The sequence below is a fragment of the Apodemus sylvaticus genome, chromosome 3, assembly GCF_947179515.1.
Source record: "Apodemus sylvaticus chromosome 3, mApoSyl1.1, whole genome shotgun sequence".
Taxonomy (NCBI): domain Eukaryota; kingdom Metazoa; phylum Chordata; class Mammalia; order Rodentia; family Muridae; genus Apodemus; species Apodemus sylvaticus.
In genome coordinates this window covers 82,324,814-82,340,704 of record NC_067474.1, presented here as the reverse complement: position 1 = coordinate 82,340,704, position 15,891 = coordinate 82,324,814, and the positions used below count along the sequence as shown (strand labels likewise).

The following is a 15,891-nucleotide window of genomic DNA, read 5'->3' as shown; positions in this document are numbered from 1 at the left end:
GGAATGTAGCCAGTGCAGCGAGATAGAAGGCTGGGGACCAGAGTGGGGCAGACAGAAAAGGAATGGCATAGTAGTGGGCAAGAGACGTCAGTAGACAGGTTCATGTTGTGAAGGCATCCGAAGATCCATCTGCGCATGCCTAGTGTTTACTTTTGGCTATAGCTTCCTGGTAGCTAAAGGAAACACAATCCTGTGACCCTGACAGTCACATTGCCCATGAGGTAAAATAAGCCATGCATTCAGGAGAAGCCCGGTTTTACTTGGCACTATTGAAGGGAAATTTCACTTGTGGTTCTTTCCACTAGGAACAGTAAGTGGTTCGTCCCCACCATAACTACTAGTGAATTTCATGTGACCTATTTTCCACCATGTTGTTTAGTGCTGGCTGGAGGCCCAAATTATGCAGTGCAATAGGCCAGAGAAGAACACCGTAGACCAAATCCAGAGTTCTTCAATGCATGAGTAAAACCTAAGCTGTTGGTTTAGAGAAATGGGTGGGCAGTAGGGCTCTTAGACTGTCTTTAATGACCACTGTGGCTTGCAGCCAAACTTTTGACAAAAAGTCGTTAAAAATAAGTTGAAATTTTCTTCTGATATTTTGATTCTCATACCATTTGTTGATCTCTAAGTGGGAGGATGGGTTAAATTCATGGAGAGCAGCATAGGTGGCTGAAGAACCACACCTGTTTACAATCGGATGCGATGGCTCCAAAGCGGATGGTCTTTCCCAGAGGATTGTGCCTCTGCTTGCTTTTGTCAGCTGCTCACTGCGCTGTGAAGTGGTGTGGCCCATTACATTGGTTAGTTAGTTAATAGCCCAGGCTGGCACAGATTCACTGTGTGGCATAGGCTGGCCTTGAATCCCTGGTGCACCTGCTGCCCTCCTCCTCTAGTGCAGAGTTTGTTTGAGTATGTCACCCTGGCCAGCTGTTTAGGGTCACCCTGGCTAGCTGTTTAGATTCTTGTGGGTGCATGCCGTTTGCCTTTACTTCTGACTCAGTGCCCCATTATAGTATCCAGGTGTGCGACTTTGTGTTCAGTTATGGGTTGAACATCATCAGCTGAGCACACCTGAGATTCTCTCAGAGAGCGGACTGAATCAGTGGGGAGGGAGCCTGTGGTCATGGTCTCCATATTTCAGTACCTGCACTCCAGGTACTCGGGCAACTGGCATTGTATGCACTGCAGCCTTTTTTATGTTTCTTTGTTTTTACTTTTTCAATTTTCTTTTGGCTCATTATTTTAGAGGCCTTTTTTTAATTTTAATTTTTGTGTGGTGTGTGTGTGTGTGTGTGTGTGTGTGTGCATGCATGGAGGTTAGAGGCTAGCCTCTTTTTCTTCCTTTTGTTCAGTGAAATGGACATGTTTGAGACACTGAATCCCCTAGACCTTGGTGGAGGGAATGAGTTACCATCTCGATCTATCCCTTTGCCATCCAGTATTTTTCTTGGGCCATTTTGCCAGGAAGAGGAGGGGTTCTCTTTGCTGGCTCCTCCCCCAGGTGCCATTCATGAACCGTCAAGAGCTACCACACCGAGAAATTCATAGGTCATTGTGTTCCACAATCTCTCTTCTGTCGTCGTTTGACAGTGAAGTCCTTAGAAGGCATGTATATATAGCTTTGTCTTTCTGGGAGAACTATATAGTCTAGAAGCAGTGAGCCAAGAGGTGGATTGGACCAGAGTAGAATGTCTGAGAGGCTGTCTTAGGTTTCCATTGCTGTGAAGAGACACCATGACCATGGCAACCCTTACAAAGGAAAACATTTAATTGAACCTGGCTTGCAGTTTCAGAAGTTTAGTCAGTTATTGTCATGGTGGTAAGCAGACACTGTGGTGCTGGAGAAGGAATTGAGAGTTCTAATCATGGTCCGCAGGCAGCAGAAGTAAATTTGTGTGTTACACTCAGCTTAGCTTGAGCACAGAAGAGCACCTCAAACCTGAGACACTTCCTCCAACCATGCCATCCCTCCGAGAATGCTGCTCGATATGGCCACGCATTCAAACACCTGAGTCTGTGGGGGCCAGTCTTATTCAAACTACCACATTGGTCATCGGGAGAAAGGAGAATTCTTGATACCTGTGATGGAGAAAAAAGGAGAAGGTTCGGAAAGGTTTGTCAGACGTCCTGGGACAGTCGTGTGAGGGTCCTGCCATCTTGATCACCTCCTTCAGTGGCTCTGTTGGATGATTATGCTCTTTATTCAACAGGCACTTCTTATGTGACATCTGTTGAACACAGCAGTGATTAAAGGAGTGAGCTAGGGAGGCTTGTCTAACCCAGAGCTAATGAAGTTACTAGGTGGGAGTGTGGGAGGCAGGGACAGAAGGGTAAGGACTGTAGCGTTTACAAATTCTGTGTCAATGGGCCAATAGACACGTTTCCAAGAAAGTAGATGTCCCCTGGCCTGATACTCTCATGGATGTCTGAAACCTGACTAATATCCAGCCCTTCACTTGCTGTGTGCCCCACCCCCATAATACATATCTGTGTTAAAGTTTACTTGACAAATGAGACGAAGTAGTAGATTAAGTTAATGAAAGTTAATATAAAGCAGGCAATTGTGCCAATAGTCTGTAATAAAATATGTGAATTTGGCCTCTTTTGTAAAACAGTATGGGCTCACTATATTAGCTGGTTTTATGTGTCAACTTGACACAGGCTGGAGTTATCACAGAGAAAGGAGCTTCAGTTGGGAAGTGCCTCCATGAGATCCAGCTGTGGGGCATTTTCTCAATTAGTGATCAAGGGGGCAGGGCCCCTTGTGGGTGGTGCCATCCCTGGGCTGGTATTCTTGGGTTCTATAAGAGAGCAGGCTGAGCAAGCCAGGGGAAGCAAGCCAGTAAGAAACATCCCTCCATGGCCTCTGCATCAGCTCCTGCTTCCTAACCTGCTTGATTTCCAGTCCTGATTTCCTTTAGTGATGAACTGCAACGTGAAAGGTGTAAGTTGAATAAACCCTTTCCTCCCCAACTTCTTTCTTGGTAATGATGTTTGTGCAGAAATGTGCAGAAACCTTGACTAAGACACTCACCTTTCTTGTGGTAATGTTAGACGATGTGTAGTATTGTGAAGGGAGGTGAGTGAGACAGGTATGACACACTATCAGGTGACTGTGTAAGTGTTACTTGATTGTAAGCATCATCAAACAGTTCTGATAGTCACCATGGCTACTGATTGATTAGTAGGGAGGTAGCATATGCAGTGTGGGGATGCTGGTCGCATCCCTGGGTCTAGGGAAGACTCTGAACTTTATCTGGATGGCATGAGGAATCTGTTGAGAAGTTTGTGGGGAGCTCGGAGACATGAGCTGATTAGGTTTAAATGGAGAGCAGTCCTTTGCTTGCCTCGGGATGCACTGCCACTGGGCTTGCATGCTGATGCATGCTGATATCTAGATAAGTGATGGCAACCGAGACTGAAGGCCTGGACCAAGAGTGCAGCCAAACAGGTGGGGATCGAAGGGGAAGTGGGCACAGTGGGCTTGAATGGCTTTGGTAGCCAAGGAAAACACATACTGATACCCCCTCTTTCAGCCTTGCGACTGAGTGGCTGAGGGGAGGCTATACAGTTTACTCAGTTTGGAGATGAGCATACAGGAGGTGATTTTAGGGAGGAGTGGGATGATGGTGTTTGCAGTCAGGGCTGGAGTTGTGGGTTCTGTGGGTACCTGAGAGTGGAGGTGTGGGGAAGTGGGGTTTTAGATTCAGGCTGGCCTTGGAGGAAGTGAAGCAGTGCTGAGCATGGTTGGGCATGCATTTGGAACCACAGGGATGGCGGTGGTTCTGGTTATGGAGAGTGGTTAGATAGATCCTAATAAATGATGTGGTAGAGATGACTTTCCAGACTGTGTAAAGTTCCTTTAGGGGGAGTCCTAGGCGTTGCCCATGGAGAGGGTTGGTATGTCAAAGGGATGAAGCTTGCATGCTCTGTGTACAAAGCCGACACTTATAGATCGGCACTGTGCGTTGCTTAAGCTCTGATTCTTATTTGTGTGGGGAGAGGACATTTGGGAGGAGGGGTGTGGACTGGTCCAAGTGCTGGCTTCTCCATGGATATAGATGGTCAAGTGGGGACCCTGCTGCAGGCTGCATTTTCCTGGCATTTGCACAGGCCTGCCTTGACAAGTATAGCAAGTTGGCTTGTCAGCTCTACAAATATATCAGTCTCAGAGATGAAGGTATCCCAGGTAAACTTCCAGAGACCAGCAGCCACCTGCCACCTTTATTTTCCCTCAGGAGAGGCCTGTTTGGTAAGTCTCCAGGCACTAAATCTTGATGATTTCCCATAGCCCATATCTAAGTCAGAGTTAGAAGTTTAGGCCAGCATTACAGCAGGGGTAGAGAGTTACACGCAGATGAAGTGGATGTGGATTGACCACACAGAGGAGCCGCTGCTGGGCATGGCAGGTTGGTGAATGTGGTCTGGCCCCGGCTTGTGTGCACTCTCCAGCTGCGTTCCTGGGTTCCCACCACCTTTACATGCAGGCCTTCGTCTCTAATTTTGTCAGTTTTGAGCTCTTCTGCATCTGAAGGTGATCATGTCGGGGATCCCTACAGGTTGGCTATAGCAATAGATATATTTTCTTCAACTTAAATAGAGTTTTAAAAAGTTTGAATTACTTGCTGGCATTTAAAACATTGAATTTCACGGAGGAGTGAATTCATACTTTTCTTGAAAGCCCAGGAATGTTGGCAACTCATGGTGCCTTCTTATTGGCTCAAGACTGCTGCTCTGTAATGGACTGGACCTTCAGTAGCCTTTAGTTCACCTGGTTCTAGTCCCCATCTTACCATTTTTAAATCTACATTTGGTGACTTGTAGCTGTCCATTTTCCCCACTGATTATATCCGAGCTGAACCCCTAGAGGGCAGTATTGCACCTCCCTCCAGGTTCCTAGGCTGTCAGGCAGATCCTACTGCTGAGCTCTGATGCACTGCACTGCTAGGTGTTTCTGCTGCCCATGTCTCGCTTCTGGCCTTGGGCATGGAAGCCAGGTGCTTTACGAGGTTAGCTCTGCCAGACCTCCAGGCCTGTGTTTCTACAAAACTGGGTTGCTTTTTGGGCTTAGCTACAGAAGGCTCTGTGGAGGAGAGTCCTCAGAACGAATGTTAATTGTTGAAGATTTAAAAAGCAGAACATCCAGGGTTGATTGGGGAGGTGGCTTAGTGAGTAACATGCTTGCTGTGTGAGCATGAGGACCTGAGTTGGGGTTTCCAGCACCCACGTAAAAGCTCCTGTGATGGCATACATCCCAGCATTTCAAGGGGCTTGCTAGCCAGGCATGTAGCCCAGCAAAGCCAAAATAAGGTACAGATACCATTGAAGAAAACATTTGGACACTGAGCTCTGACCTCTATACACACCTGCATAGATAAGCACCTGCACACAGAACGGGCACACATACATAGAATCAGTACTGCAGCAGTCATTTGTTGAGTTCAGCTGTATGTCAGAAGTACACTTTTGTTTTAAGTTGTCCAAACACAGGCTCAGAGAGATTGAATGACTTAGCTTGGTCACTGAGCAGTTGATCCAAGGGCATCGAGTTTGGTTCCAAAAAGGGAACTGTTCACATTTTCTACAAGACATTATGGTTGTAGTTGGCAAAGCTTCTCTGAGACTCAGAGATGGAAGATGCAATTTAAGGAACTCTGGTGCTTATCATAAGGTATTGATAGCATATGCAGAGGCATGGAGGGCCACAGGATAGCTTTGGAGCAAGCTCTCTGTGAGCCTCTATAGGCGGATAGGGATCAGGACGAAACTGGTGCTGTTATGACTTAGGAGCTGGGTGCCTTATTCCAATGTGCGGCCATTAGCTTGACATGTGTTTATGAGCTATGGAGAGAAAGCCCTGCTTTTTAAATCTATGCTACCAAACAGCTCTTGATTGGCTGATTGCTTGGGCTTCAGGGCCTGATGTCTTTTGGAGAGGGTATTTCTTATTTAAAACTTAGCAATCTGCTGCTGCAGTGGAGCTACTGAAGGCCTTTGAGCAGGTGCATGGCCGGACCAGAGACGGGGCAGCTCCAGAGCTAAATCCCTGGGCAAGGCTAGAGACAAGAGGACTCGTTAATGCCACCTAAATTCTGTTCCTTGCTCTCTGACCTGAAGAATGCAATTTTGTTTATGTGTATTCATTGGACACATCCACTTTGAAGATGTCTGGCCCTGTTTCCTACCTCCTCCTGCTCCACTGAGCGAAGAGAGCAGCTCAAAATTAATATTTAAATTTTGTTCTCTTTTAGACTGATTGAGGAGTTGAAGCTGTCTTTGAAGAGCAAAGAAGCTTTAATTCAGTGCCTTAAAGAGGAAAAATCTCAGATGGCATCTCCTGACGAGAACGTGTCATCTGGAGAACTCCGAGGACTTTCTGCCACTCTGAGGGAAGAAAAAGAGAGAGAAGCTGAGGTGAGGCGACAGGGCACAGCGGGAGGGGGAGCACATCAGACTGCTCCACGGAAAGTGGAAAGTGGGGCGCCGCTCTTCAGTCTGCGTGGTTTGCACAGTAACTTCTACGTTCCAGCTCAGTCAGCTGGGACTCGGCAGGTACTGCCTTTGTTCAGGCCCGCCTTTGTTCCTGTGTCCCATACCCGCGTATGTGTAGATCCCCGTGTGTTTGTTTGCCATCACCCTGGGGCTTCTTTTTCACCATTAGGTTTCTTTTAGTATAAACTTGTGGTGCACTGTCCATGTCCATTTTTCCTTTGTGGTTAGAGACAGGGTTGAGGCCATACTTGGTGTGAAACATCAGAGGATGTGGCAGAAGGGAGCTAACAGGCTCTGGGTATGGCAACACATAGTACCCTGCTCAGGCCTCTGGGCCTCTTGGCCAAGCAGAGATTGTGATCCCCTGACTGAGTTTAGGATCAGCCTCAGAGTGGTCATAGGCCTCTAGGTGCCAAGAAGTGAGTTGCTAGTAGTTAGGCTCAAATCTCCTGGAACCCTCTTTATTCTTGAAGCCTCCAGGACAAGCTATCTTGACTATCGTCCTCTTTGGGCAAAGATGGCTGCTGCATGGTCTGTTCACATCAGGGTATGTTCCGGAAGCCCAAGAAAGGGCATGATTTCTTTGTGGAGCAGCGTTTTTTGTCCTTGTCACCTTAGCAGACATTAGCCTTGTCACTGTTCCTTTGCAGTGTAGTTGCCACTACGCTCCCTCCTCCTGCTTTGACTCCCAGGCCCCGCCCTCTAATGGGCCCCTTACCTGTTCTTCTGAAGCTCTGCCACAGAACTGCAACCAAGCCTGTGGCCAGCAGTCACACTTGTCTCTGTCAGAGCGAGTCAGGCTGTGGGTGGGGGCCAACAAGGGTGCACTTGTGTTAATGAGGTCTGCACATGCATGGAGGGAGCAAGTGAATGAGATGCTCATCCCAATGGCTGTGGGGAAGCCGTCGGAAGCGCCTCCTCCTGGATACTCCTCTTCCGGCTCACTCATGAGTGCCTTTTCTTAGGAATGGCAGAAGGAGAGAAACCACTTTGAAGAGAAGATACAGGTATGTTGACTTATTTAAGACTTCCTCTCTGTTTGCCTCTCATAACAGATAATTCTTTGTACCAGTTATGCATAAAGCACAGTAGAGGGAGTTGCTCAGTCCTTGCAATAGCTTTGTCCCATGGACATTCCCATGTTACAGATGTGATATCTGAGACTCAGAAGGTGAAGTCACTTGCCCAGGATTACATAGCTGGGAGGGGGGAATTTTCTTATTTGATTCCAACACCCAGGTTCCCGGGGCCCTTAGTCACAACAGCTGGCATTTGTACAGTGCCTGCCAGTGTAGAAAGTACTTTCATATCCATTATCTCATCTGATCCTCACAACAGCCCAGGAGGGAGGCAGGAGTGATTATCTTAAGACATGAACTCAGGACTATAAATGTACGGCCCCGTCTCCATCAGACCAAACTCTCCTAGCTTGTGTAGCATTAAGGAATGAAATTAATGATCTGTTATTTCCCCCAAATAACCTGGTGCAGTTTCGAAGACTCTGATGTGACTGTATTCAGATTTTAGAAGGCACTGGAGCCCTTCCCATAGGAATAGCTGTCAGCTGCTCAAGCGATCTGATCCCCTTCCCTTCACCCAGCCCTGCTGCTGTGAGCAGTAACACAGTAACTGGGAGCTGATGCCATGGCGTTCGGCTCGACTAGGAAACATTAATCACAGGTTGACAGGAATAAGATAGAATAACTGCATTTGAGTGTGCTCTTAAAGATATATTTACAGTGCATTTTGGTTGGAACACATCAACTTCGTGAATCTTTTTCTAATCTAATTTAGGCACTTCAGGAGGACCTGAGAGAGAAGGAAAGAGAAATTGCTACAGAGAAGAAAAATAACTTAAAGAGTTATAAAGCCATTCAGGGTCTAACCATGGCATTAAAATCAAAGGAGAAAGAGGTATGTCTGAGGAGTGAAGTGGGATTTTTCTTTATTAGTTTCTGTGGCTTGCCTGTCCTTCCCTGAAGTTTACAGAGAGTCTGTAAGTGCCAGGACAGTACAGAAAGTGTGTCCTGTGGTCAGGTGGAGTTGTGGTGCGCGTCAGTTAGTGCTGTCAGCAGCTAAATATGAATAACGGTTTCTAGTAAGCCATTGAAAGAGGTGCAAAGATGTTAAGTTAATTTAAATAATACATAAACATAATCATTTCAACATGAATGCCCTGACATAAGCAGTGGCGAGCTTCCCTCAGGACCAAGAGTTAAAGGGCAGCTGTGCGTCTAGCCTCTCAGTGGAGACTTCGTCAGGCACAGGCTAGGGACTGCCTTGAAGGACAGGACAGGATGACTCCTGAAGGACAGCTGAAACTTGAGACTTTTGAAACTTGAGGAATTTGGGAAGCAGGGCTGTGGCTGGGATCCAGAAAGCCCACCTGGCTTGCTGCCTTAGGGACAGGGACCCAAGGGACCCAAGGCAGTGGCTGATGGCTCTTATCCCTTGTTGTTCTCTCCCACCAGAGAGACCAAGCACTAATGTGTGATGTGCAAGTCAGAGTGATGGGTGTTGGAAGTGAGGCAAGTGCAGGGGTCGGGCAGGCAGAGGGAAGGCTAACTCGTCCTCATTAGGGTGGATGTGAGGAGTAGATGTTGCTTAGAGGAGGAGATGCTGAATTGATGCTGAGTCCTGAATGGTGAGAGGCATAAGCCGGTAAAGAGCTGCAGATGGGAGACCAGATTGGAGACAGAGAACACAATGGCCAAAACATGTGGTGTGTGGCAGCACAAATGGTCCAGGGGAACAAAGTGCACAGATAAAACTGTAGATATTGGGTAAGCTGCAAGGGCCCAGTGGTGTTGGGGACTAATCATATTGTCTGCTTGCAGGGTATGAGTAGCAGAAGTAACAGCTACATTTACACCTTAGAGGAGCCTCTGGCTGGATTGGAAGAGTGGATTTAGGAGGCAGAGAGTAGAGGCAAATTAAGAGCCAAGAAAGGCATTTTTAGAACAGAGATAATAGCAAGCAAAATGGGGGAAGAAGATTGTATTCAAGAAATAATAGAAATAATTAAAAATAGATAAAAGATTGGAAAATCTGATAATCAGATCTGAGAATTCAGAGAAGGAACAGTCGAGGTGACTCTAGGTGTCTTGTGTTGGGTGAGTGGGGATATGAGGTGACATTGACATTGTTTAGAGCATGGAGAGTAGAATATGACATTGTGACAAGAATGTTGGCCTTGAGGACTGTGCAGGCCTTCCTTGTTAGGAGGCAGAGAGCTTAACAAGTGTGACACATGGCAAGAGAGGCAAAGGCTTGGGAATCATGTTGTTAGTCACAAGTTAAGATTCTGAGAGTGGACCAATATAGTCAGTGAAAGCATAGACTGGCTAAGGATGCCACTGTAAGCCAGACTATGAATTTAGGGATGAGACAGTATACACAGGAGTGGTTACAGAGGTTGGAAACTGGTGCCGAGAAACTAAGGGAGCACAGTGTCCACTACAGCTGTGATTTGTTTTTTTGCCATAGTAGCTATGGTTCATATGATGCTTGGGGTCCTGCTGGAGTAGGAGCCCTCAGTGTGTTGTGGTATTAGTAGTGGAACAGTTCCAAGGTACAGAGGTGGGAGTTCATAGTGGATCCCAGGGTATAAAAAGTACAAAGTTTTGGGGAAAGCCACTCAAAGCTATTGAATGAGTCATGAATGGACAAACAGTAATACTATCAATGCTTGTTGTTTTTATGCTAATGTACATTGCTTCATTAGCACTAACAACACCATAGTTAGATGAGTTGGATTTATCATGCATTAGTCTGTTTTCCATTACTACAATGATGTTTCAGAGGCAGGATAACTTTATAAAGAGTTTTATTTCACCCATTTTTTTTCTGATGCTGAAAGTCCAAGATCACTCTCTCTAATGTGGTCAGCCTCTGATGAGATGTAATGACAGGTAGCAGGTCTCTGGGCAAGAGGGGCAGATCATGTTGTCAGATGAAGCCTGATACTTAGGGCTACTCGGCCTTCTGAGAGCATGTGCCAAGGTTACTCAAGGTCCTCTCACTAGGGCTCACTTCCTTTTTTTTCTTCTTTTTCCCCGTTTTTTCTTTCTTTCCTTCTTTCCTTCTTTCTTTCTTTCTTTCTTTCTTTCTTTCTTTCTTTCTTTCTTTCTTTCTTTCTTTCTTTCTTTCTTTCTTTCTTTCTTTCTTTCTTTCCTTCCTCCTTCTCTCCCTCCCTCCCTCCCTCTTTCCTTCCTTCCTTCCTTCCTTCCTTCCTTCCTTCCTTCCTTCCTTCTTCCCTTTGTTCCCTCCCTCCCTCCTTCCTTCCTTCCTTCCTTCCTTCCTTCCTTCCTTCCTTCCTTCCTTCCTTCCTTTCTTTCTTTTAAATTTGCTAAAAATTTTTTTCTTTTATTTCCTTACTCTTTTTATACTCCAGATTTTATTCCCTCCTCCTGGTCCATCTTCTGACTGTTCCACATCCCATACCTCCTCCCCACGCCATTTCCACGAGGATATCACCACCCCTCATACCCTACCCAACGAGGATGTCACCACCCCTCATACCCTACCCAACCAGACCTCTAAACTCCCTGGGGCCTCCGGATTCTTGAAGGTTAGATGTATCTTCTCTGACTGAACCCAGACCCGGCATTCCTCTGCTGTATATGTGTTGGGGGCCTCATGACACCTGGTGTATGCTGCCTGGTTGGTATTCCAATGTTTGAGAGATCTCAGGGGTCCAGGTTAATTGAGACTGCTGGTCTTCCTATAGGGTGGCCCTCCTCCTCAGCTTCTTCCAGTCTTTCCCTAATTCAACCACAGGGGTCAGCAGCTTCTGCCCGTTGGTTGGGTGCAAATATCTGCATCTGACTCAGCTGCTTGTTGGGTCTTCTGGAGTGTGATCATGATAGCTCCCTTTTTGTGAATGTTCCATAGCCTCAGTAATAGTGTCAGACCTTGGGACCTCCCCTTGAGCTAGATCCCACTTTGGGCCTGTCCCTGGACCTTCTTCCCTGGATGGATCCTCAGGTTTCTCTCTGGATCCATCCCCACAGTTCTTTCAGTCCAGAACAAATATGGGTCTGAGTTTTGACTGTGGGATGACAACCCCCTCTCTTGATGCCCTATCTTCCTGCTGAAGGTGGGCTCTATAAGTTCCCTCTCCCTACTGTAGGGCCTTTCATTTAAGGTCCCTCCCTTTGAGTCCTGAGAGTCTCTCATAGGCTCATGGGGGAAATACTCTGACTTTATATGGACCATGGCAACAGGTGAGGGGATTCAGTTTCAGGTTAAGCCATCCGGTTAACAAATGGCAAAACCAGAAATCCCACTCAGGGCTTGTGTCTATAAAGCACTACAGGTCAGGGAAGGGGAGTCCAGCTATGTGTGTGTCCACCATTTGTTGTTTTGCCAGGTTGAAGAAATTAATTCCAAAATCAACAAGCTCACTGCTGACTCCACCAAAGGCAGAGAGGCTCCCTTGAAAACTCAGGTCCCCAGATTCCAGGTAAGAGTTTTCATTAGTGAAAGTGTCTCACTCAGGGCTTCATCCCAGGAGAGGCCTGGACTTTGCAGCTGAAGAGAACCTGGGGGCTTGCAATAAGGGGAACCGTGCATGCTCTTTAGTGATGGAATTGGTTGAGTATATATAATTAAAGGGAGGTCCTCCACTAGTTTTGGGAGCTTCTCAGGCCTTTCAGTGTGGTAATGATGATGGTGATGGTGATGAAGACAGCTACTCTAGTAGTTGAGATTGCTGGGCTTGCTTTTAGCATTTATGTAGAATATTTCATTTAATCTTCACAGTCCTTGAGGAAAATAATTATCATAGCCTTGTGTTTTGAGGGTTTTCAGGCTCATTGAGAGTATGTGGCATACTCGCTCTCACAGCTGGCAGGTGGTAGAGTCAGGCTTTAAGTCAGCAGGCGGAAGTGATGGCAGGCGATTGTTGAACACTGCCTTGTACCCAGCCATGCTCCGGTTCCACAGGTCGCCTCCCAGCCAACCTGTGTAACATTTGAAGCAGATACTGTTCATATCCTTGTTTAATTGCTGAGGCAACTCCAGGATGAGAAATATGATCTGCATGGGGTCACCACACTGATGAGTGACAGGGCCGGGGTTTGACCCCAGGCTTCTGATACTCCACAATGTGGAGTCCTCTGCTTCTTTTCTCTGGTTGCCTCTTCCTTCTTGCTACTTTCTGAATTTGTGGTCCAGGCTTTGATGTCTCTGATCTCTTTTATGTCCATAGCGTTGCGCTTTAAGACTCCCACCCACTCCTCAGGACAGTCCCTATCTTTTCTAGATTATCTTTGTGCTTTTAATTATTTCAGTGTTTTCCTTCCATGTTTCTAGTTTACCTATGTAGTTTATGTAAGCCTGTTTGTTACTGAGGTGGAATCAGAGAAGTTCCATCCACAGGTTAAGTCCACTCGTGCTTAAGCTCTCCTCTCACTCCTGCACCAAGGCTGCTTCTAGTAAAGTACATCAGTCTGATTTAGGGCCATGGGACTTCTAAGATTCATACCTCCTGCCTTATCTGTTGCAGAGTTTTGGCTCACAATAAGAATAATTGCAGTAATTTGGTTTAAATCACGGGATGCTAGCAGCATAGACAGATCTCTCTGCTTTTGAGATCCTAGACTTGCTGCTTCTACTGTTTTGACAGTAGATGATGGAATGGAGCTGAGCTTACATTTTACACCATTTCCCCCTTGCTTAGAAAATAACAAGCTTTAAAGGCCAAATTCTTTGGAAAACCATCAATATTTTCCATTGCTTAAGAAAAAAAAATGCTTGCAGTTAATAGCCCAAGTCCAGGCATCCTTAGTATATTTTACTTTTCCTTGTTATGTGGGTGCCTAAAAGAAAGAAAGCAGCCTTATAAACTTAACTGTTATTCAGACACATGACATGCATTTAGTGATTTAATAACTATTGATCCTGATCAAAATGCAACACATGCAGTGCGAGGTCTCACAATAGCAGCGTGGGGCTAGGTCCTTGTCTTCAGTCCACAGAAATCTGGCATTGTTGAAACTCTCTTGAGTTGTGCATCAGATTGGCAGTTCTCAGAAATTCTCTTGTTTTTTTATCCAAAGAGGAGGTATGCTTTTGACCTTTTGAGAGTTTGTGGTGGCAGGACTAGAATATCAGTCTCTGTACAAAGTCCACCCTTGTACTGCTCAGATTATACATGAGTGTTCATTGCATGTTTATACCAGTGAGTCATCTGAGGTGTATGTAGTTTCAATGCTTTACAGACTTAAGCTTCTTTCATATAAAATGACCCGTTGGGTGATGTGTTGAACTAATTGCAGCCTGAGTTTAAAAGCAGTGGGGGCTGGAGAGCTGGCTCAGTGGCAAAGAATACTTGCAGCTCTTCCACAGAGCATGAGTTTGGTTCTTAGCACCCAGGAAGGACAGCAAATCCCCTGGATCTGCAACTCCAGTTCCAAGGAATTTGGCACCCTCTTTTGGTCTCTGTGGACAACTTTACTTACATGATCCTTTCAGACATATATACATATACATAATCAAGGAGGAGGAGGAGGAAGAGGGCAAGGAAGAAGAGGAGGAAGAATAGGAAGAAGAAAGAGAGAAAGAGAGAGAGAGAGACAGACAGACAGACTACAGGGTTCCTTGAAATGGAACTTGACAATGAAGCAGCAGCAGGAGATATTTAAATTCCTGGAGGGGCTGCCAAGGTACAGACTCACAGACTCAACTTCAGATCACAGGTGTGGCTGTTTGCAGCTTACAGTGTAGGCTGCCTGTTACTCCTCTTGGCCATTAAAGTTATTTCTGGATTAGAAGTAACATTCTCCTCCAGGTGTAAAAGTAAAAACACTTATTGAAGAAAAAACTTAAAATAATTTCTATTCTTAAAGTAATAGAAAGAAGTAATAGAAATTGCCAGCAAACCTCTAATATGTTCTCTGTTGATACTTTCATACACTTAGACATACACATACAGAGAAAGAAAAAAACTTATGCAAGGATGCCAGAGGTCCATATCCTCGATCTTCCATCTTGATTTTTGAAGCAGTGCCTCTCATTGACCTTGGAGCTCGTCAATTTGGCTAGACTGGTTGGCCGGTAAACCCTAGGGACCCTGTTGTCTCTGCCGTCCCAGTGCTGTCTTATGACACGTACAGCTCCGTCTGGCGTTTATATGGGTTCTGGGGATTAAACTCTGACTCTCATGCTTACGGAGAAAGCACTGGACTAACTGAACCAACCATCTTCCCAGCCTCCCTCTCTCTCCTTTTAAATCAGAGATTGGGTTTCTTGCATGTTACCCGGTGTCTTAGAGTTACTCTTGCTGTGAAGAGAAAACATGGCCACAGAAACTCTTATACAGCCAGCAGCATTAAACTGCTACTGGCTTACAGGTTTAGTTCATTATCGTCATGGTGGGAAGACATGGTGCTGGAGAGGTAGCCGAGAGTTCTACATCTAGATGGGCAGGCAGCAGGAACTGAGACAGAGCCACTGAGCCTGGCCTAAGCATTTGAAACCTCAAAGTCCACCTCCAGTGACACTTCCTCCAACAAGGCCACACCTAATCCAACAAGGTCACATAACATTCACATAATATTACTACCTATGAGCCTTTGGGGGACCATCGTCATTCTAACCACCACAACCAGGCTGGCCCCAAACTCCTAGGTTCCTGCCTTGACCCCTTAAGTATCTGGGACTATAGATGTGGACTGGGCTGTTCTATATTTCATGTTCTATAAAACTTTCTTTAACATTCTGGCCATGGGAGCATAGTGTAGATTTCCTCAAACTTTTAAATTTTCATTTTGAAATTATTGCCGACTCACATATATGTTTCAGCATCTCTTTACTCAGTCTTCCAAGGTAACATCTCCCAAGTCACATAGCTAAAATTGTACTAGGGCATTTGGATCCTTTTATTGTGAGCAGGAATAATTTGCCTAATTTTCTATTTGGCCTTTAGTTTCTGGCCACGTGTAATTGGGCCAAATATTTGCCACTTGGGCAACATTTAGGGAAAGGTAAAGAGCACTCTAGGGAAGTTTTTCAAAGGGCTATTTAGGGAAAATTTAATATGGAAAGTGTTTTTATGAAATGAGTCGTATGTGTGTATTTGAATTCTTCGAGGCTGGAGTTTTTAAGGAGGCTTGGCCATCATTATTCATGCAATAATCCTGCAGAAATTCTCAGTACTTGGTAACTGTGAACAGTGACTGTGTTCAACAAGCCCCTAACTGATGCCTATCTCTAGTATCCTCTTTGAATTTAGTCGTCTTCTTTTCATTCTTGCCAGTTTATTGGTGTTAATTAGGGTCTTCCCTGGTGAGGGTCAGTGGTGCTGTGCCAGGGCAGCATGCAGCTGGGAATCATGCGAATTCCAGATTTCATTATGGGCAGTCTGATGACAGAGTAGTCACGTAGCAGCCCTGAGCA

General features: G+C 45.8%; 1 protein-coding gene across 3 annotated transcripts in view; it reads left to right on the top strand.

The window, feature by feature from the left end:
* Nucleotides 1–15,891, top strand: part of Cdk5rap2 (CDK5 regulatory subunit associated protein 2) — a 173,905-nt gene that overhangs the window by 43,085 nt on the left and 114,929 nt on the right. For all 3 annotated transcript variants that reach the window (XM_052176652.1, XM_052176649.1, XM_052176650.1), the window contains exons 8-11: nt 6,252–6,414; nt 7,458–7,499; nt 8,287–8,406; nt 11,864–11,956. In XM_052176652.1, coding sequence (XP_052032612.1) covers nt 6,252–6,414; nt 7,458–7,499; nt 8,287–8,406; nt 11,864–11,956 — 418 coding nt within the window. The remainder of the gene's footprint in view (nt 1–6,251; nt 6,415–7,457; nt 7,500–8,286; nt 8,407–11,863; nt 11,957–15,891) is intronic.